Raw genomic sequence first — 17916 nt, 5'->3', positions numbered from 1 at the left:
AACTAGCAGCTGGGGGTAGACAGTGGGTAAAGGTGAGCATACTGACCACTCTGTAAACACAAGTTTCACCAAGTGAAAAATGAGAACACAGGCCTTCCATCTCAGCACTGTGCAGAGTTCAGAGCAACTGATGTCCATTCATACTCCACAAAGGGACTGGCACATGATAACCTCACATCAACAAGGACACTGCTATACATTAGCTGCCTGAACACAAGGAGGGACCTTGACTACCACAGGAGGGACAACACTTGCAGCTCGATCATTCCAAACACTTGAGTTCCCCAGTTGCAAGGCTATTTGAATACAGAAGACTGGCAGGAGAATGTGGGACCGTACAGTTAAGATCTGGGCAGGGCATGGCCTGCACTCAAAGGGTGCCACCAGCCCCTAGACACCTCTGCGCAAAGTTAAAGAAGCTGTAGAAAAAGGGGCCTTTCCTCAAGATATTGACTGTCATGGGCTGAAACGCTGTCCCTGGAATATGGTATACTGATTAGAATATTGACTACGTGAGTGGCACCTTCCTACAAGAGCTAGGAACCTGGCATGTCCACAACCAATACAAATATACTGGCAGCCCTGTGGTCCACTGGGAATGTGGTGTCTGACGAAGCCCTCCTTTGCAGATATCGGCCACAAGATGCTGATCCTGTGGACCTTGACCATCATGCTAGCCATCCAGGCAGGAGCGCTTGACCTATCAACCGCACCTTCACAGCTGGAAGCTCTTCCTGACAAAATAACCCCAGGGCTCCCCGTTCATTTCCCGATCAGTGTGCCTGACCCACAAGTCCCCAGAATTTCCTCAATCAGAAAAGGCTCTCCACCTCTAAGACGTGCAACTGGGACCTCAGGAGCCAGATGTTCACCCGTGGCCAAATACCTTGTGTCTAGCAGCAAACTCAGTGACTGTAAGTAAGATTCGTTTTACCTGCACAAGTTTGACTTTCTAACCCTCCACACATGTTTTTCATCTCCAAACCCAAAGGCAAGTTACACCTTCTGGACAGGTGGTTCTGAAAGAAGAGGTGATAGCAGCATCACCTCTGGAGCTTATTACCAAAACAGCTGCCTGGACCCCACTCACAGACATTCTGGTGCAGCAGTACCGCCGTGGGCCAGAGGGAAGTTCAGACAGTGGTACACGTGACAGTTGTAACCCATCAAACAGTGACTTGGTGGTAGAGGCTGTTAATTTCACTGTCATACATTAAAAAAAAAAAAACTTAAAAGATATGAATATAGAATTAACACCCTTGTGGGGGCTTCCCTGGTAGCTTAGTGGTAAAGAATCCACCAGCCAATCCAGGAGATTTGGGTTTGATCCCTGGGTCAGGAAGATCCCCTGGAGAAGGAAACAGCAACTCACTCTAGTATTCTTGAGTTGGAAATCCCATGGACAGAGAAGTCTGCCATGGTTACATTCTATGGGGCCTCAAAAGAGTCAGACAAGACAGTGACCAAACAACAGCAACACCCTTGTACCCACCACTGAGACTGAGGAATAAAACGGGCCATAGGACTGAAGACCCCCAGGCTGCTACTGGGGGTGCACTGCTCCACCCTCCCTCTATCTCCTCTCCTGAGGAGGCCTCTGGCCTGATTATTTTCCTCCTGCCATTTCTTTATATTTTATGACATGTGGATATTCCTTCTCAAGATAAAAATTTGCACTAAATGCTATAAAGTTTTCTAAAGGTGACCTGCTTGCACTGTCTCTCAAACTTACGTTTCTGAGATAGTTCATCTGTGCTGTAATGACAAATTCTGGTCTGTTCATTTTCGCTGCAGTATTGTACCCAATGAATCCTCCATGATTCATGCAGTTGATTTCCTTTTTTAAAAAAATTGCAGTATAGTTGATACAATGTTTCAGGTATACAGAAAAATGATTCCGTTTCTTATATATTTTTTTCATATTTTTTCTATTATGGTTTATCATAAGATATTGGCTTCCCTGGTGGCTCAGATGGTAAAGAATCTGCCCACAATGCAGGAGACCTGGGTTCAATCTCTGGGTTGGAAAGATCCCCTGGAGAAAGAAACAGCTACCCACTCCAGTATTCTGGCCTGAAGAATTCCCTGGACTGTATAGTCCATGCGGTTGCAAAGAGTCGGACATGACTGAGAGACTTTCACTTTCATAAGATATTGAACATAGTTCCCTGTTGTATACAACTCCTTGTTGTTTATCCTTTCCCCCACCCACTTGATAACCATAAGTTTGTTTTCTAAGTCTGTGAGTCCAGTTCTTTTTTGTAAATATTAAATATGTTCACTTGCATCATTTTTTTAGATTCCACATATAAGTGATACCATGCATTTGTTTTTGTCTTACTTCAGGTAGCTTGATAATCTCTAGGTCCATCTCTGTTGCTGCAAGTGGCATTATTTCATTCTTTTTTATGGCTAAGATTCCATTGTGTGTGTGTGTGTGTGTGTGTGTGTACCACATCTTCTTTATCTATTCATCTGTCAATGGACATTAGGGTTACTTCCATGTCTTAACTATTATAAATATTGCTGCTGTGAACATTGGGGTGCATGTGTCTTTCTGGTTTTTCGTTTGCTTGCTTGTTTTAATTTCTATTGCTTATTTATTTGCTTGTGCCAGGTCCTAGCTGTGGTACACAGGATCTTCCATCTTCATTGCACCATGCAGAATCTTTAGTTGCAGCATGTGACCTCTTAGTTGTTGCATGTGACCTCTTAGTTGCAGCATGTGGGATTTAGTTCCCCAACCAAGGATCAAACCTGGGGCCCCTGCATTGGGAGTGGGGAGTCTTAGCCACTGGACCACAAGCGAAGTCCCAGCATGTATCTTTTTAAATTAGTGTTTCTGTCTTTTCTGGATATATGCCCAGGAGTAGAACTGATGGGTGAAATGGTAACTCTATTTTTAGATTCTTAAAGAAACTCGATACTGCTCTCCACAATGGCTGCATCAATTTACATTCCCACCAACAGTGGAGTAGGATTCCTTTTTCTCTACACCCTCTCCAGCATTTACTATTAAATGTAAAAGTCTACATTTATAAATGTAGACTTTTTGATGATGGCCATTCTGATTGGCATGAGGTACAGAACCACAAGAAGGAGAACAGGAGATCTAGATCAGTCAGCTCCATCACCTCCCTAGCCACATCCTGCCCTACACAGCACTTAAAAATCAGTGATCACTCACTTGGCCTGCCCCCAGTGATTCATGCTGCAGGTTCCATCATATACCCCTGGACAAGACACCCCTGAGGCAAAACTGGGCCTCAGAAAAGAGAAGAGCCTGCCCCAGGCCACTTGACCTTCAAGGAGCAGAACCTAGACTATATGTATATACTCTGGGTTATAGTTTAGGCTCAAAAGCTAAACTAGGTCCTTTCATGCCAGGCTCAAAGTGCTTTAGAGTAACATACTCAAAACCAGGTTGGTCTCAGGTAGGTGCTAGTAGAAGCTAACTCCTAAGAGGGCACAGGTATGTTTCTGGAACACCAGGCTGTCCTTGTGGGGGGCAGTGGCAGGGATTGGTATTTTAGGGAGGCATGATATTCAGTGCCTATAGGTCCCACAACTCAATGGTGCTGGCTCTCCAGCTGGAAAGCTTCCTCTGGCTGAACCGGCTGGGCCGCTAGCAGCAGGATCATGTCTCTCAACCTTTTTCAGATCTGAATGCCACCCTGACCCCGAAGATAGAGAACATGCTGAAGTGCGAGGAGATAAATCTGGCCGGTGTGTTGGGAGAAGTGATATCCACAGTGTCCAACTCTGACCTGCTGTCTGTGTTAGATCTTACTTCATCCCTCGATATCCTTGGAGGTGGTGGCCTCGGTGGCGGCCTTGGTGGTATCCTTGGCAAGGGGACCGCAGCCCTCAACATCCTTGGAGGTGGTGGCCTTGGTGATATTCTGGGAAAGGGGAGCAGCAACGAGTCCCCAAAGCAACCCCAGTCATTGCCCTCAGAAGCCACTGGTGCTGTCAGTGGCCTTGGCCAGGAGGCTCTGGGCAGCCTGCCACTCCTTGGTGGAGAGAATGCTGTCAAAGATCTCGTCGACAGCACTGGTCTCTTGACTGGCGACAAACTCAAAGAAACCACTGAGGGCATACTGAACAGTGTGGTGCCAAAAGACGTCCACAGTGAGCTCACAGGCCCGCTGGGAGATATCGACTTGGCAGATCTCTTGTTAGGGTAAGTGCTTCCTTGACCCTAATGTCTGGCACAGACGAAAGCTACTGTTTGGAGATACTGATGTTCAGCTCCCAATGAGCCCATGGAAAAGGGCAACCACATTTTCATGAAGCAATATTTTAACTCAGTGCTGAAAGGCTATCCTTTCAGGGGGAAATATGATCAAGATTTCTTGCCCTTAAAGAACTGGGCCACCTTTTTTTTGAGAGTGGCAGTGGTATCTGTGGAACTGCCCCCAAGAGCCAGAGCTATTGTATTGTTTAAAAAAAAAAAGGAAGGAGGAAAGAAAGAACCAAGTGGATAAGGGGGCTGGAGAGTCCCAGAGATAGATGGGTGGGCAGGTTGTTAACTGCCTGCTTCAAAGGTGTTTCTCTTGTTACCCAGACTGATTCCTTGAGCCAGGACTGAAACTTCTACTTGATGCTGTCACTTTACAGATTAGAGGTTGAAAAAGTGACTGTGGAGAACATGACGTCAACCATGACAGGCAACGAGATCCTTGTCCACGCCGTGACTACTGCCTTCATAGGTGGAAAAGGGTGAGCCTATTTCCAAATCAGTCAACTGGGAACAGCCTGGACTAGTGACTTAAGATCTAGTGTCCAAGAGCCAAGCAGAGACAACAAAGAATAAGGCAGGATGGTTGAGGATGGAGCAAAAGGGGCACCAGGCCCAGCTGCCTCTCTCCTCCAGCCCCGAGAAGCAAGGTGGCAACAAAACACCATGGAGCCCCACTCTCAAACAGTACTAAAAAAAAAGCCAGAAATCCAGATCTCCATGTGAAATCTGCATAATTTGATAGATGAGCAATGAAGAGAGAAACCATGGAGAACTCATTTCATATCAACATGTACACTGGTCTTAGGGGAAATATGCCTTCCAAATAATCTTGACTCCCCAAGGAGAGTCAGCTCACTCTACAAACACTGTGATAGGAAGTTGAGGGGAAACAGAGATGATTAAAATGTCCTCAGGAAACGAGAGATTTAAACACGCATGCATACACATATTCACTCATCCACCTAATGAGTAGTTAATAACTGCTACTCTGTACCAGATGCTGTGCTGGGCAGAGGGAAGACTAAAGGCAGGCGGTCCCTGTCTTCAGTGGATGTCAACTCACTTAGGGGAGGGACAGGTTAACAGAGGAGGCCCAGGGCACCCAGGAAGATGTGAGAGAGTGGAAAGGGAATCCACGCTGGGGAGGAGACTTCTTGAACTAATACATTCATATGCCTGATACCTATCACTGATTGAGCTCCAGCCAGGCCCTTAACTGAGGCACTCTGAAGTCATGAGGCCTCGTGACAACCTCATCAGGAAAGCAGTCCTGTTTCTAGATTAGAAAACCAGTTTAAACTAGCAAAACCAGTTATAAACCTTGCTCAAAGTCCCTCAACCAAACGATGGCAGTGACTGGATTTGAGCCCAGGTGTTCTGTTTCCAGAGTCCGTATCTGTGACCACTAGTTAGTGTCAGGGAGAACCATCTATCTTCTCCAAAATATATGACTCAAAGAAGACCAGGCTCTGGTAAATGGTGGGCTTTTCCTATGTGATCACCCACACAATGGACAGCTTGGAGTGCTGGCACAAAAGTGAACTTGTAATGGGCATCTTGTTACAAGCCAGACTGGTGCCACCCAACAAGAAAAGACCCTTGAAGACTGGTTAGGAGGGTGATTTTGACAATGTTTATTGAATACCTCCTTTGAGCCAAGCTCTGAATTCTATGTACAGGAGACTGGCCAACCACGGGGCATACTTATTGGAAAGCACCAAACTTACCCTCACTCAAATAACCTGGTGATTCCCAAAATGCCTATTGCTTTGGCTGAGTGACATCTTGCAATGGGACCTGGGTTCACTTGCATCTTGTTCTCCACAGCCTAGCAGGACCTGTAGTCAGCATACTGGGATTTCAAGTGCATGCAGATGTAACTCTGCAAATCGGAATTTCCACCAACAACACGCAATGTGTCAGCCTCCTAGTCCAGGGAAAGAACATCGAAGTCAAGAAAGTCAACCTGCAGATAGCTGACGTGTACGTGAGACCATTTTTTCTCATTTTCTGGATCAAGCAGCCTATTATGTCAGAATATCCTTGCTGGTACCATGCTTACAGACCAGCTCAGCCAACCCAGTGGTTTGAACCATCCATAGAGGAGGCCCACAGAAGGGCCTCTGCTTGCAAATGGCCCACTGGGTCTGAGCACAGCCTTCTCTCTGCCTGTGTTCTCTTTGCTAAGCATACTTTCGTACTCAGTTCTGTTTTCCTGCATAAGCAATCCATTCACCTAGATGAAAATTCAAATGATTCAAAAAGCCATACAGTGCAATTCTCCCTCCCACCCATATACACCAGCTAATTATCCTTCCTGGAAGCAACCAATGGACCCAATCTTTTCACTGGCTTTCAGAGATATTATTTGCATATGCAACGTGTGTATGTATACACACAGAGAAACGGGCTGGTTTATTATATACACTTTTCTGGTCTCTGTTGATATTTTTAAAAATTGCTTCGAATTGGTCACATCAGAAGATAAATCGCTTCTTCATATTTTATGGCTGCCTAGTACTCCATTATGAAGATACACTATCACTTACTTAACAGATCCTTATCAAGGAATAGTTGCCTTCTTCCCAGCTACTAACTTTTGTACTCAACTGGTGAATAAGGTCCCAGACAAGTCTGTTTACCAGGGTTGTGGTATCTGAAGGATAAATTCCTCCATGTGAGATTGATGGGTCAGCTCTCTGGTTTTGGTAGTTTTCTCAGGTATCCTTCCATTTTCCTGAGTGACTAAAGCTGAAGATAAAAGGGCTTAGGGAACAAATTAAATAGCAGGACATCACTGCCATTGATTCATCAATGGATGTTTGGGCAAAACCAGAAATGTTAAGGATCACACAGGTATACACGTGTGATACATGTTCTCCACATGTATCTTCCCCAGGGTCACAGGTGTTTTGCCTCTGCCTCTGCCTCTGCCCTTGGATGATACCATTTCTCAATTGCTGACAGTAACTATGAACGAGAAAGTAAGTCATGGGACAGGGGAGGGCACTGCCTCAGAGTTCTATGTTGCTGGGGGACACAGGAAGAGGCCCTTACCTCAGATACAGTGTGGTGCTGGAGGGACATCAGGCCTCAAGGGTCCCGTTTCTACGGAAGCATCCCCTCCCCCACCCCCAGCCCAAAATACCCCAGTAATTGGATAGGATAATGTTCCAGGTTGGGGCAGGGGTAGGGGAGGATGAGTTCTGGCAAAAAGGAAAGCAGGAAACAGGACAGGGAGAAGAGGAGGACTGAGGGAAGGGGACAGGAGGACAGGACTGCTGCACTCCCTTGGCAAAGCTAACAGATGGGCCCTTTAACAGATTGAAGGATCAAAATCATGTGGCATTGAGCTCAGTGATGTCAACGAATGCAAGAACTGTGAGTACAAACACCAGACCCCCACCCTCCCCCGAGGGCTGACCAGGTCAATGCGGGGAGGTGGCCCAGGCTCCTTTGGGATCCTATAGGTGATAGGAGAGGATGGAGCTGTAAGCTGCATCCCCAAGCACCCAGCCTGAAGATGTGGCAACTCAGCAGCAGCTTCGCTGAACCACAGTGACCCATTCTCCAGGACACAGCAGGACACAAAGCCCCTCTGGAGTCTCTGGAAGCTCCCCAGTCCCAGGGGTGTGAGTCTGAGCAAGGAGCACCCTCACACCAAGGAGGCTGGGAAGCGGAAAATCCCTCTCACGTCTCCTGACATCCAGGAGACCAAGATAACAGGACGCAGTAGGATGGCAGTTGCCAAGACAGTCCAAGCAGGAGCCTGTTGACATTTCCCATGACCCAGAGCAGACGAAATACGGGGCCTGGGCAGCAAGACTCTTTTAGTTGTGTTGTCACATCACCTTCCCCTCTATAGTCTCCTCCTAGACACACATGGAAAAGCTAGTGAGGCAGCAGGTTTCTGCCTAGGACCTAGGGAGAGGGAGACGTCCAGGGCACAACTTCCAGGGGACTGCAAGTGTCTCTACAAGCTCTCTTTTGCTCTCACCTGCAGCTACTGGCTTGTTCAAGTACCAAGTTAAAAGTTCCAGGATTTCTGCAGAAGGTCTTTCAATCCTCTACTGTGTAAGTGTTCTTTGTGCTTATGATGGGTTCTGTAAGCGGGCTGGAGACATCCCTGAACTCACCAAATAAACTCCAAATCATGACTCCCTCCTCTGATCCCCAGATCTTCACCCTGGGGCGATCTCCAGGCTTCGACCATAACAGCTGAGTGCCTGCTACAGGGGCCAGCCATGTTTTCCCTACCACGTACTTCTAATGCACAGAGCCTGAGATGCATACCCAATGATGACAACTTTTTCTTGACCAGTAGGATGTACCCAGCAGCAGTTAGACATTCAACAGAGTATATTTAAGGAAAGAAAAAGTGTAGACTCTCCCACCTACCCTCTCAACCACCCAGGAAATGGAAAACCAGGCCATGAGGAGTACTGAAGAAAAGCAAGGTTTGGGGCCCACTTTACTCGTGGGAATCCATCTGTATAGACATCCCAGGTGCAGATATATTTAAGCACAAAGAAATACAAGTATTAATGACAAGAGGGAAAAAAAAACTGGAAATGAACTAGAAGGAAATAACTAAGCTAACTATGAGATTATTAGAAATGTTTACAAAGTATGAAAGTACGGTTAATTTTTTAAAGCAAAGTACAAGTGATATTATGTACAGGCAAAGAAAGAAAATAAGGTGAAATATTAGTGATATCCACTCAAAATCTCTTTTCCCTTCTTCATACTTCTCTGGACTTGTCAAATTTCCTGCCATGTGCAGTTTGCATTTTATAAACAGAGGACACAATATATGTGAGAGGAAGAGGAATCATTCAAAGGAGGCCAGAATCCCATAGATAAGATGAGCCTTGAGTGTACTTGACAAGATAGTCATTGTAAGATGGGGGGAACTGTGAGTTAGGTACAAACATGCATGCTGCTGCTGCTGCTAAGTCGCTTCAGTCATGTCCGACTCTGAGCAACCCCATAGATGGCAGTCCACCAGGCTCCGCCATTCCTGGGATCCTCCAGGCAAGAACACTGGAGTGGGTTGCCATTTCCTTCTCTAATGCATGAAAGTGAAAAGTGAAAGTGAAGTCGCTCAGTCATGTCCGACTCGTAGCGACCCCATGGACTGCAGCCTACCAGGCTCCTCCGTCCATGGGATTTTCCAGGCAAGAGTACTGGAGTGGGGTGCCATTGCCGTCTCCACAAACATGCATACACACACACATATTACCTGAGGCAACATTTAAATGGAGGAATTCACTGGGAAATGAAGACATGTAGCTTCTCTTGGAAAATCGGAGGTCTGGGGGACCGAGGAGCACTGTTTCAGGGCTAATCAGCTGGAGACGGCAGTGCTTCCTCCTCCCTAAGGGGCTCCTCTCTTGCACGACTCCCCTACAGTCCCGCAACAAGGGGGCAGGGAGGTCAATTGTGCTTTGTCTTCATGCTCGTCCACTGTGGGCCTCACATGGGGCCACCTCACTCCTCAGCATCACAGACGGGCCTTCGAAGACCCTGAAATTGATGGCAGTCTCACATGATAACAGGGATGTTTCTCTTGTTCTCTCTCTAGGCCTACTTTAATCAAAATAAATCCCCTGTGCCTGGAAGGCGCCTTCCTCCAGACCCTAAAAATGTCAACACTGCCGTGATTTTGTCCCGAATGATGCTCAGGGAGATCGTCACTAAAAGTGCCAAGGAGAGCTCTGTCAAGGTGAGCCTCATCCACATGGCCCTTCCACCCTCCTCTTTACTTAAGTCTAGCCTATCAACCTCTAAGTGTGAGAAGGTAGAAATCCCAAGTGGGTTCTGGAATGTTCTTCCAGAGATAAAGATGAGGAAATGCTATGGGATACACATTTTCCATTAATGGTCGTCTAATTGGGTCTTGTATATAATGCACTAGGGGAAAAGAGACAGCAGGGGCACAGGGGGAGCCGGAGCTCTGGGAGGCAGAGCTGCTTCTCCCCATTTTAGAGGTGACCAAAGTGAGGAAAGCAACTTAACCAACACTCACAGCATGTGCAAGGGAGTGGGTTTATCTACATAGGAGGTATTCACTTGCTTCGTGCCCAGAAAGTGGTAGAAGGCAGGTAGTTACAACAAAATCATAATCTTCAGTACTCTCTAAGCCAGGCTCTATTTCAATGCTTCCTTAACAGAGTCTCCCCAAAACCATCAAGTGCAGAGCTATCTGCTACAAGAGCACAGAAAGAAATGGGCTCTAAACTGGATGAGGAGTAATAGAAACGTGTTTCTGTGTCATGGGCCCCACTGTCTTTTCGAGAAAGGAAATGAGATAAAGGGAGATGTCTGGAATGAGATGGTGTCTGTGTGGTCATATCAGCTGTGGCAGCACCCAGCAAGGTGACCAATGCATACCACAGGATCCATACATATCTGAATAATGGAATCGATCAATGCATGGCTATCTCACCATGCAACATCCTGCAGCCCTTCTTCCTTCTCCACACTCTATAAACGATGACTTCTTTACCACAGATAAACAACCTGGACGGGGCGATCACCAAAATCATTTACAACCACCTGCCAAACAACAAAATCAACGCCACCTACTGGGTCGCTGTGGCAAACAATGGTGAGAAGATAGCCACGGGGCAGACGGTGAGTGCTGAGTAACAAGTCGGGAACGAGCTGTGGGGAGGAACGAGCAGCAGCAGAGGTCCCGTGGAAAGGAGCGTGCTCTGCAGGGGGAACTAGTAGCAAAACTCTGGGGGTCAGAGTGTCTGGGTGTCCCTAGGAGGAGGAGACCAACCAGGCTGATAGGTTGTCTCCGAAGACCTGGTCGTCTCCACTCCAGGCCTCACCTGTCACCTTGTTGGTCATATCACATGACACGTTTGCTGAGTAGCCTGATGAAGGTATTTTTCAACTTACGTTTGTTTTATATTCATGCAGAATGTCATCATCTCCCATGCAAGTGAGATTTCAAACAGCAATATCAAAACAACCATCAGGATTGAGAGGTATGGTCTATAACTGCAAACTCCTCTTGCCGTGCATCAGCACAGGAGGCGGTATCAAGAAACCAATTCAGAAACTACTGCACAGGCACAGGGAGCTCAGCCCGGTGCTCTGTGACAGCCTAGAGGGGTGGGACGGGGCGAGGGTGGGTGTGGCTCAAGAGGGAGGGGACGTATGTACACTTATGACTGATTCATGCTCTTGTATGGCAGAAGCCAACACAATATTGTAAAGCAATTATCGTCCAATTAAGAAAAAAAAAAAGAACCCAATTCAAATCACATGCAAAGAATAATGGACAAGGCCTTTGAGAAATACTTGGATCATTACAGGGAAATCAGAAGGAAGTTTTACTCACATGCTGTTATGCACCTTAAATCTGCTCTTTCTCCTCTGTATTTATTATAACATTTTATAAGTGACTTCAAGAAGCAACTGAGCTAACACCTAAACTCTACTTTAGAACTGGTTAATAATTGTTATTTGAAAATAATTTTTCCTTCTATTTTCTTTCCTGACAGGGCTATACACAGCGTGACACCCCCTGAGGCTGTAAGTCAATTTGATTTTTCAAAATATTTATCTATGAGAGGTGAGAAATTATTTTCAAGCCAGGCACTCAGTAAAACAGGACTCTGGAAAAAAAAAAAAAAAAAAGTCATGCAGATTGGATCACAGACGCAACGTGGAGCAGGACTGCAGGTTCCAAACCTAGTCTCTCTCTGGGAAGCTCTTAACACCCAGCTTCCCAAGCTCATTCAATGACCTCAGTCAGTGACCTAAAGGAGGCCTAGAATCTGTGCTCTTTTAGTGTCGGGTGATTCTGATATACCAGGAAGTCTTGGGGGTCCACAGAAAGGAAGAAAAGATGATGTGGATTCTAATTACGCCTTGGCTCACCAGGGCATCTCACTATCCCCGCCTTTATGACATTTGGTCTTACACACACACATAATTATACTTTCATTCAACAAACATTTAGTGAGCATCACTACATGACTGACCCTAAATCTGTAACATGAAACAATGGTGAGGTCCCAGATTCCAGGAGTGACTCTCTAGTTTAAGCAGGAGGATAGGGACAGATTAAAACCATATATAAATTAAGCCCCCTCATTAAGAGTCTAGTAACCACACACTGGCTGGAGGCACACAACCCAGAGGCAAACAGCCTTATGTCTATGTCCAAGGTGTCAGCCCTGAGACAGGGGGATGTCAGCTGAGAGGAAGACTCTGGGAATCAGTGTAAGCCCGGGCTGCTTCATCTTATCTGTACTGGGCAGCTATGTGTTAGGCCAAGCTCTGTGCAAGGGAAGGATCACAGATGGCGTGAACCCTGACCTCATGTAACTACCCACCTGACAGGGAATAGACACTGGTGCAATAGCTATCAACTGACCATGAAAAAGACAGAGGGCAGAAAGCATGAACTGGTAGGCAGACCATGGGTTCACTGAGAAAATGATGCCTGAACTCAGCCCTGAAGAAGGAGCAGGAGTTTACCGGAGAGCAAAATTAGAGGAAATAGACTGTGCAAAGGGTAGGCGGCATGGAATCATAGGCCTTTGAGGGGAATGCAAAAGAAGGGAAAGCACCAGATCCAGGAAGGACTCAGAACAGATCCAAAAAAATACCGTCCATCCTCCCAAAATACTGAAATAGCATTTGACCTGAGGGCACACAGATGTATCTCAGTACCTACAGCAATGTCTGGAACATGACAGGAGGCCAATAAACACTGGCCAAGGAACCACCCAAGGCATCAAAAACCTACTTGAAGGGCCTTTGAAAATCCTCAAAGAATTAGAGGCCTGAGGGATAGATTGAGATCCACCTCCCCACATAGCCTTGTCAAGTACCAGAAAAAAAAAAAGTCCACATGTCCAGAGGAACCCAAGACCACTTTCCGCCATGTGAGGACTAGCTGGGAGGCTAGCAGGTGTACTAACAGAAACACTCCACCCAACTCTTTCAGGAGGATGAAGGAAGAGACGTGCTACTTGGAGTTCTGAAGAGGCTTCTACCTGCTGTCATCGGTATGTGGAACTAGTAACATGAACACCAGAGAAGTTAGTGTCACTGATAGGTAGGGACGGGACAGCACACTGCAGCCTGTGCGGCAGCAGCAAGCAGAGTATCATCTGGTCACTGTGGGACTGAAGAGCACATTTTTATTATCAGATAAGGACTGCAGCATTTTGAGATGGCAAAACATGAAAACCAAATCAAACTGTCTCTTCTCCCGGTCCAAATGAAATCCAGCCCACTAGGTGTCTTCACAACAGCATTACGCCACTTAGAGGAAAGAAACATGGACCACGTCGCCTAGTCATATAGATAATAGAGTTTGAGAAATTTAGGAGTATGAGTTCATAACCCTGATGATCATCAAGAGAAAGGACACAAAATGCCATCTATGCATATTAATGATGAACTCTAGAGGGGTTGATGTACTGCAAATGAAATCAAAAGAGTGAGGCTTAATTTTTCTGGTTTCTTAAGAGAAAGAGGGCAGACATACCAGCGTATCTCTTGGTATCAATTATACTCATCAGATTTCCAGTTAGCTCTAGGATCCTTGAGAACTCACCCTCACACACACAAAAGACTGGGAGAAACTGTGTCTTAACTCAGATCCCTCTGTTGAAGGGACGGGGGAGAGATTTCTCCTAGAGCCACACTCTGCTCAGAGACATTCTCCAGTTGACTGTGGCTAAAACAACCCAGCCTAGCCATTGATTCTGTCAACTCACATCATAAGATGTGCCTTCTTTTTTTCAGGAAATGTAAATCAATGGAATATTCCACTAGGAGCAATCCCAAATTCTCTAAACAGTGCCAAGCTTCAAGTGCTTAAATCGGTAAGAGAAAGGAATATCAACATTTTCCTTACACATTGAAGTCCACTCTGCTCTTCAGTCTTCAGAGTAACGAATAAGGCCAGTGGGCCCTGGCATCAAAGTCTGTCTGGGCTGCCTCGCCAGCTCCATCCAGTCTCCCTAGTCTTTCCTAAGCAGATTCATTGCCTACTGTCCCTTTAGTTACCATGTGAGTTCTAACCCTGAGACTGGAAAAGCATGCATGCACGCCAAGTCATGTCCAACTCTTTGCAACCCCATGGACTGCAGCCCACCAAGCTCCTCCGTCCATGGGGTTTTCCAGGCAAGAATACTGGAATGTGTTGCCATTTCCTCCTCCAACAGATCTTTCCAAGCCAGGGTTCGAACCCATGTCTTCTGCACTGGCAGGCAGGCACTTTACCCCTGGGCCACCGGGGAGCCCCGCATCCCCACTACGTACGCCTGATTCATCCACACTGTCGCCCTATGACTGTGAAGCCTCTCGTTCTTTACCACCCTGACTCAGATTCCCCTTCTTCCCATCTATCTGACCTCACACTTAGAGAAAACTGAAAAGAGAACTTGCTTTCTGAAAAACAGTAAAAGGATGGAACTTTTATGTAAATTTGCCACCGGGAAAACAGTGAAAGAGGGGTGGAACTAGAGAAGATATATGAGACAGTAAAGAAGTTTAGAATCTCCATCACCCTTACAATGTTGCATTCTTGATAAACATGTTTAATGAGTATGCCATCTGACTGGGAAAACATTAATTTCTTCCATGTTGGCTCAAATTTCAGAAGTCTCACATTCCAATTTTTACTTAATCCCCCAAAGTCCATGAATCTGGGACCAAATCAATTACTAGGGTGTAGAGTCTGATAAAATCAGCACTTGCCTCAATGTTAGCTTTCAACCCCCTACTCTTATGCTCTGTAACTATAAGGGGTCTGGACATATCACTCAGCCTCCCCCTTTCTGCCCGAGTTAAGGGACTGGATCAGATGAACGCCAATTGTGTTTCAGCTGCAAGTGACAGGAAGCTCAACCAAAACTGGTTCAAACAACAACACAGAATTATTGGTCCTGCACATCCAAGGATGCTGCTAACTTCAGCAGTGGCTCAAATGTGACACCAGAATCCACCTCTTGACTCTAAATGCTTTGGGGTGGGCTCTATTTTGGCTCTGCACTCGGGGGTCCCTCACTACCAGGAACTTCACTCCGTTTCTGGAATAACAAACAAAAGTCATCCAGAAGTAACATCTGGGGCTCCCATTGGCCTGAACTGTTCTACATCCCCATCCTTAAAGCTAGTGCTGTGGTCAGGGGGATGGAGTACACTGGCTGGCTCAGCCTATGCCTGCACCAGCTTATGTATTGAAGAGTATAACTAGCTGTCTTTTGTCTCCCCACAGAATGATTTTCAAGCCACAAACTAAACCCAGCACCGGAAGCAAGGGAATGTTTCAGAATGAAAGCAAAGACACTCTGTAATCCCTCTCTATGAAACACTGTGGAAAAGATCGTTTTGACTAAGGAATTAAGTAGAATTAGTGTTCTCAACATGTCCAGCTATGCTTTGGAATTTCACCAACAATACCCTGAATTAACAAGTGTAAGAAAGGCAGGAATCCAGGGACAGGGGAGACTTTTCTAATTATCTCACCAATAAATAACCTGTTTTCATGCAGAAAAAAAAAAAAAAATGACATGTCTTTAATTCTTACAAATAGGAGTTCCAATGTGTGTTTATGACTAGTAAAAGCACTTCTTACTGGGGACATAAAATTAGTAATATGAGTGATGAGGCCACAAAACTCAGGATTACTTTACAGAGTGCTCTAGGGAACAATCCTGACAATGATTAAGACTCTTCTTCCCATAGCTCAGGGCTCCCCTCCCCAAACGCCAAACATTCTCTTCTGCCCATTGGCCCAACATGAAAATCACACAGGGGCTAGGATCCAAATTCCCCATCATCACATGTTAAAAACTGAAGGGTACAGTCCAAATGCTAAAAGCTGGATGGAACAGAGCAGATAAGAGTCCGATAATACCATAAACAGGGCAGCAAAGAATCTAGATCCCAGCTCAGGGACTACAGGCCAGGCCAAGTGGCTGTGAGAGGAAAGCCAATCAATGTTAGGTCAGTAAATGCAGAGAAACCCAGAAAAACACACAACAGGGATAATGAGAAACACAACTATGAGCTCTATACCAGGCAGAGACTCTGCCCTATGCCAGTGTCTTGCACAACTATGTGCTCTGGAACCAAAACAGCTCAGGTTGTAGACACAAAACATCAGAAAGGGAAGCAAGGCCAGAGGCTGGGCGCGCCTTACAGCAAGAGACAGCACCGCACAAGACAAAGACCCAATCACACTCAAAATGGGTATGGGGTTCTATTCTGGAGTAATGGTTTGGAACCAGAGAGAGGTTGTAGTTGAACAACATTGTGCCACTAAACAGTCTCCTTTAACTTCGTTAATTTTATGTTATGTGAATTCCACTTCCATTCAAAAAACAAAAAATGGGACTTCCCTTGTGATCCAATGGTTAAGACTTCACCTCCCAATGCAGAAGGTGAGGGTTTGATCCCTGGTCGAAGAGCTAAGCTCCCACATGCCACACAGCCAAAAAACCAAAACATAAAACAGAAGCAATATTGTAACGAATTCAATAAAGACTTAAAAAAAAGGTACACATGAAAAAAATTTTAATAAATATAAAAGAAACCTTCCAAATCACATTAGCAACAAGTATATCTAGTACCCAAATGTTGATTTCTATACCATTCTTTATCAAAGGAACCTAATCAATCCCCTTGGAGAAATGGTTAATTCTAGGACTAGAAACGAAACATAAAAAATGACCCAGAACAGCTCAGATGCAAGGAAGAAGGTACTCGTACAAAGGCGGAAGTGTGTCAAGGGGATAGAGGGCCAAGAGAAAGAGCTTCCAGAGCTGAAACAATTTGGCCAATGAAATATATAAAGGAGTATTGGATTATCAATCCTGAATATTCATTAGAAGGGGTGCTGAGGCTGAAGCTCTGATACTTTGGCCACCTGATGTGAAGAGCCAACTCACTGGAAAAGACCCTGAGGCTAGGAAAGACTGAAGGCAAAAGGAGAAGGGGGAAGCAGAGGATAAGATGGTTAGAGAGCATCACCAACTCAATGGACATGAATCTGAGCAAACTCTGAGAGATAGTGGAGGACAGAGGAGCCTGGCCTGCTGCAGTCCATGGGGTCACAGAGTCAGACATGACCTAGTGACTGAACAACTGGATTATAACCCATAGAATAAAATAAATATCGAGCAGCCTACACTAATATAAATAAATGATTCAGTAAATATACAGGTGCAAACAGGCAAATCTCCTGTGTAGAAGAAGCCAAAATGATTTCCACAGCTGCTGCACCCTTGAGGAGGTAGGCCATAACTTCCATTCACTAAGGTTCAGCTGCGCATAGTGACTTTTCTCCAAAGAGCACAGTATGGAAAGGGGAAAAAACAGCAACTGTACAATGAAAAAATCTGACAAACACGACCTGAAGCCAAATGATCAAGGTTAGTATAAACAGTGATAAATCACATTAATAGTCTGTACCCTTATGATGGAATGAGAATGGTGTTTTACCTTCACAATCTTCCTTCCCAAAACATGTAATTCCAATCTAAACATGAGAAAAATGTAACAAATCCCAACACAGGAACACTGCAAAATATCTGACCAGTTCCCCTCAAAACTATCAATGTCATCAAAATTACAAGTCTGGGTCAAGAGGAGCCTAAAGAGACATGATTGTAATGTGGCCTCCAAGATGGGAT

General features: G+C 45.6%; 1 protein-coding gene across 1 annotated transcript; it reads left to right on the top strand.

Moving 5' to 3' along the window:
* Positions 1 to 643: 643 nt before the first annotated feature.
* On the top strand, positions 644 to 14545 carry LOC129554859 (vomeromodulin-like). Its single transcript, XM_088843628.1, has 12 exons — positions 644 to 914; positions 3661 to 4183; positions 4621 to 4722; positions 6071 to 6226; positions 7143 to 7227; positions 7567 to 7624; positions 8247 to 8317; positions 9828 to 9968; positions 10757 to 10879; positions 13215 to 13275; positions 14021 to 14100; positions 14492 to 14545. The coding sequence occupies exons 1-12, from the start codon at positions 644 to 646 to the stop codon at positions 14543 to 14545; spliced, it is 1725 nt and encodes a 574-aa protein (XP_088699754.1).
* Positions 14546 to 17916: the final 3371 nt, after the last annotated feature.

The sequence above is a fragment of the Moschus berezovskii genome, chromosome 15 (assembly GCF_049115385.1).
Source record: "Moschus berezovskii isolate FMDL1 chromosome 15, NW_MosBer_1.0, whole genome shotgun sequence".
In the NCBI taxonomy this organism is placed as follows: Eukaryota; Metazoa; Chordata; class Mammalia; order Artiodactyla; family Moschidae; genus Moschus; species Moschus berezovskii.
Note: the sequence above shows the minus strand (reverse complement) of the source record. Positions and strands in the feature narration are given on the sequence as shown.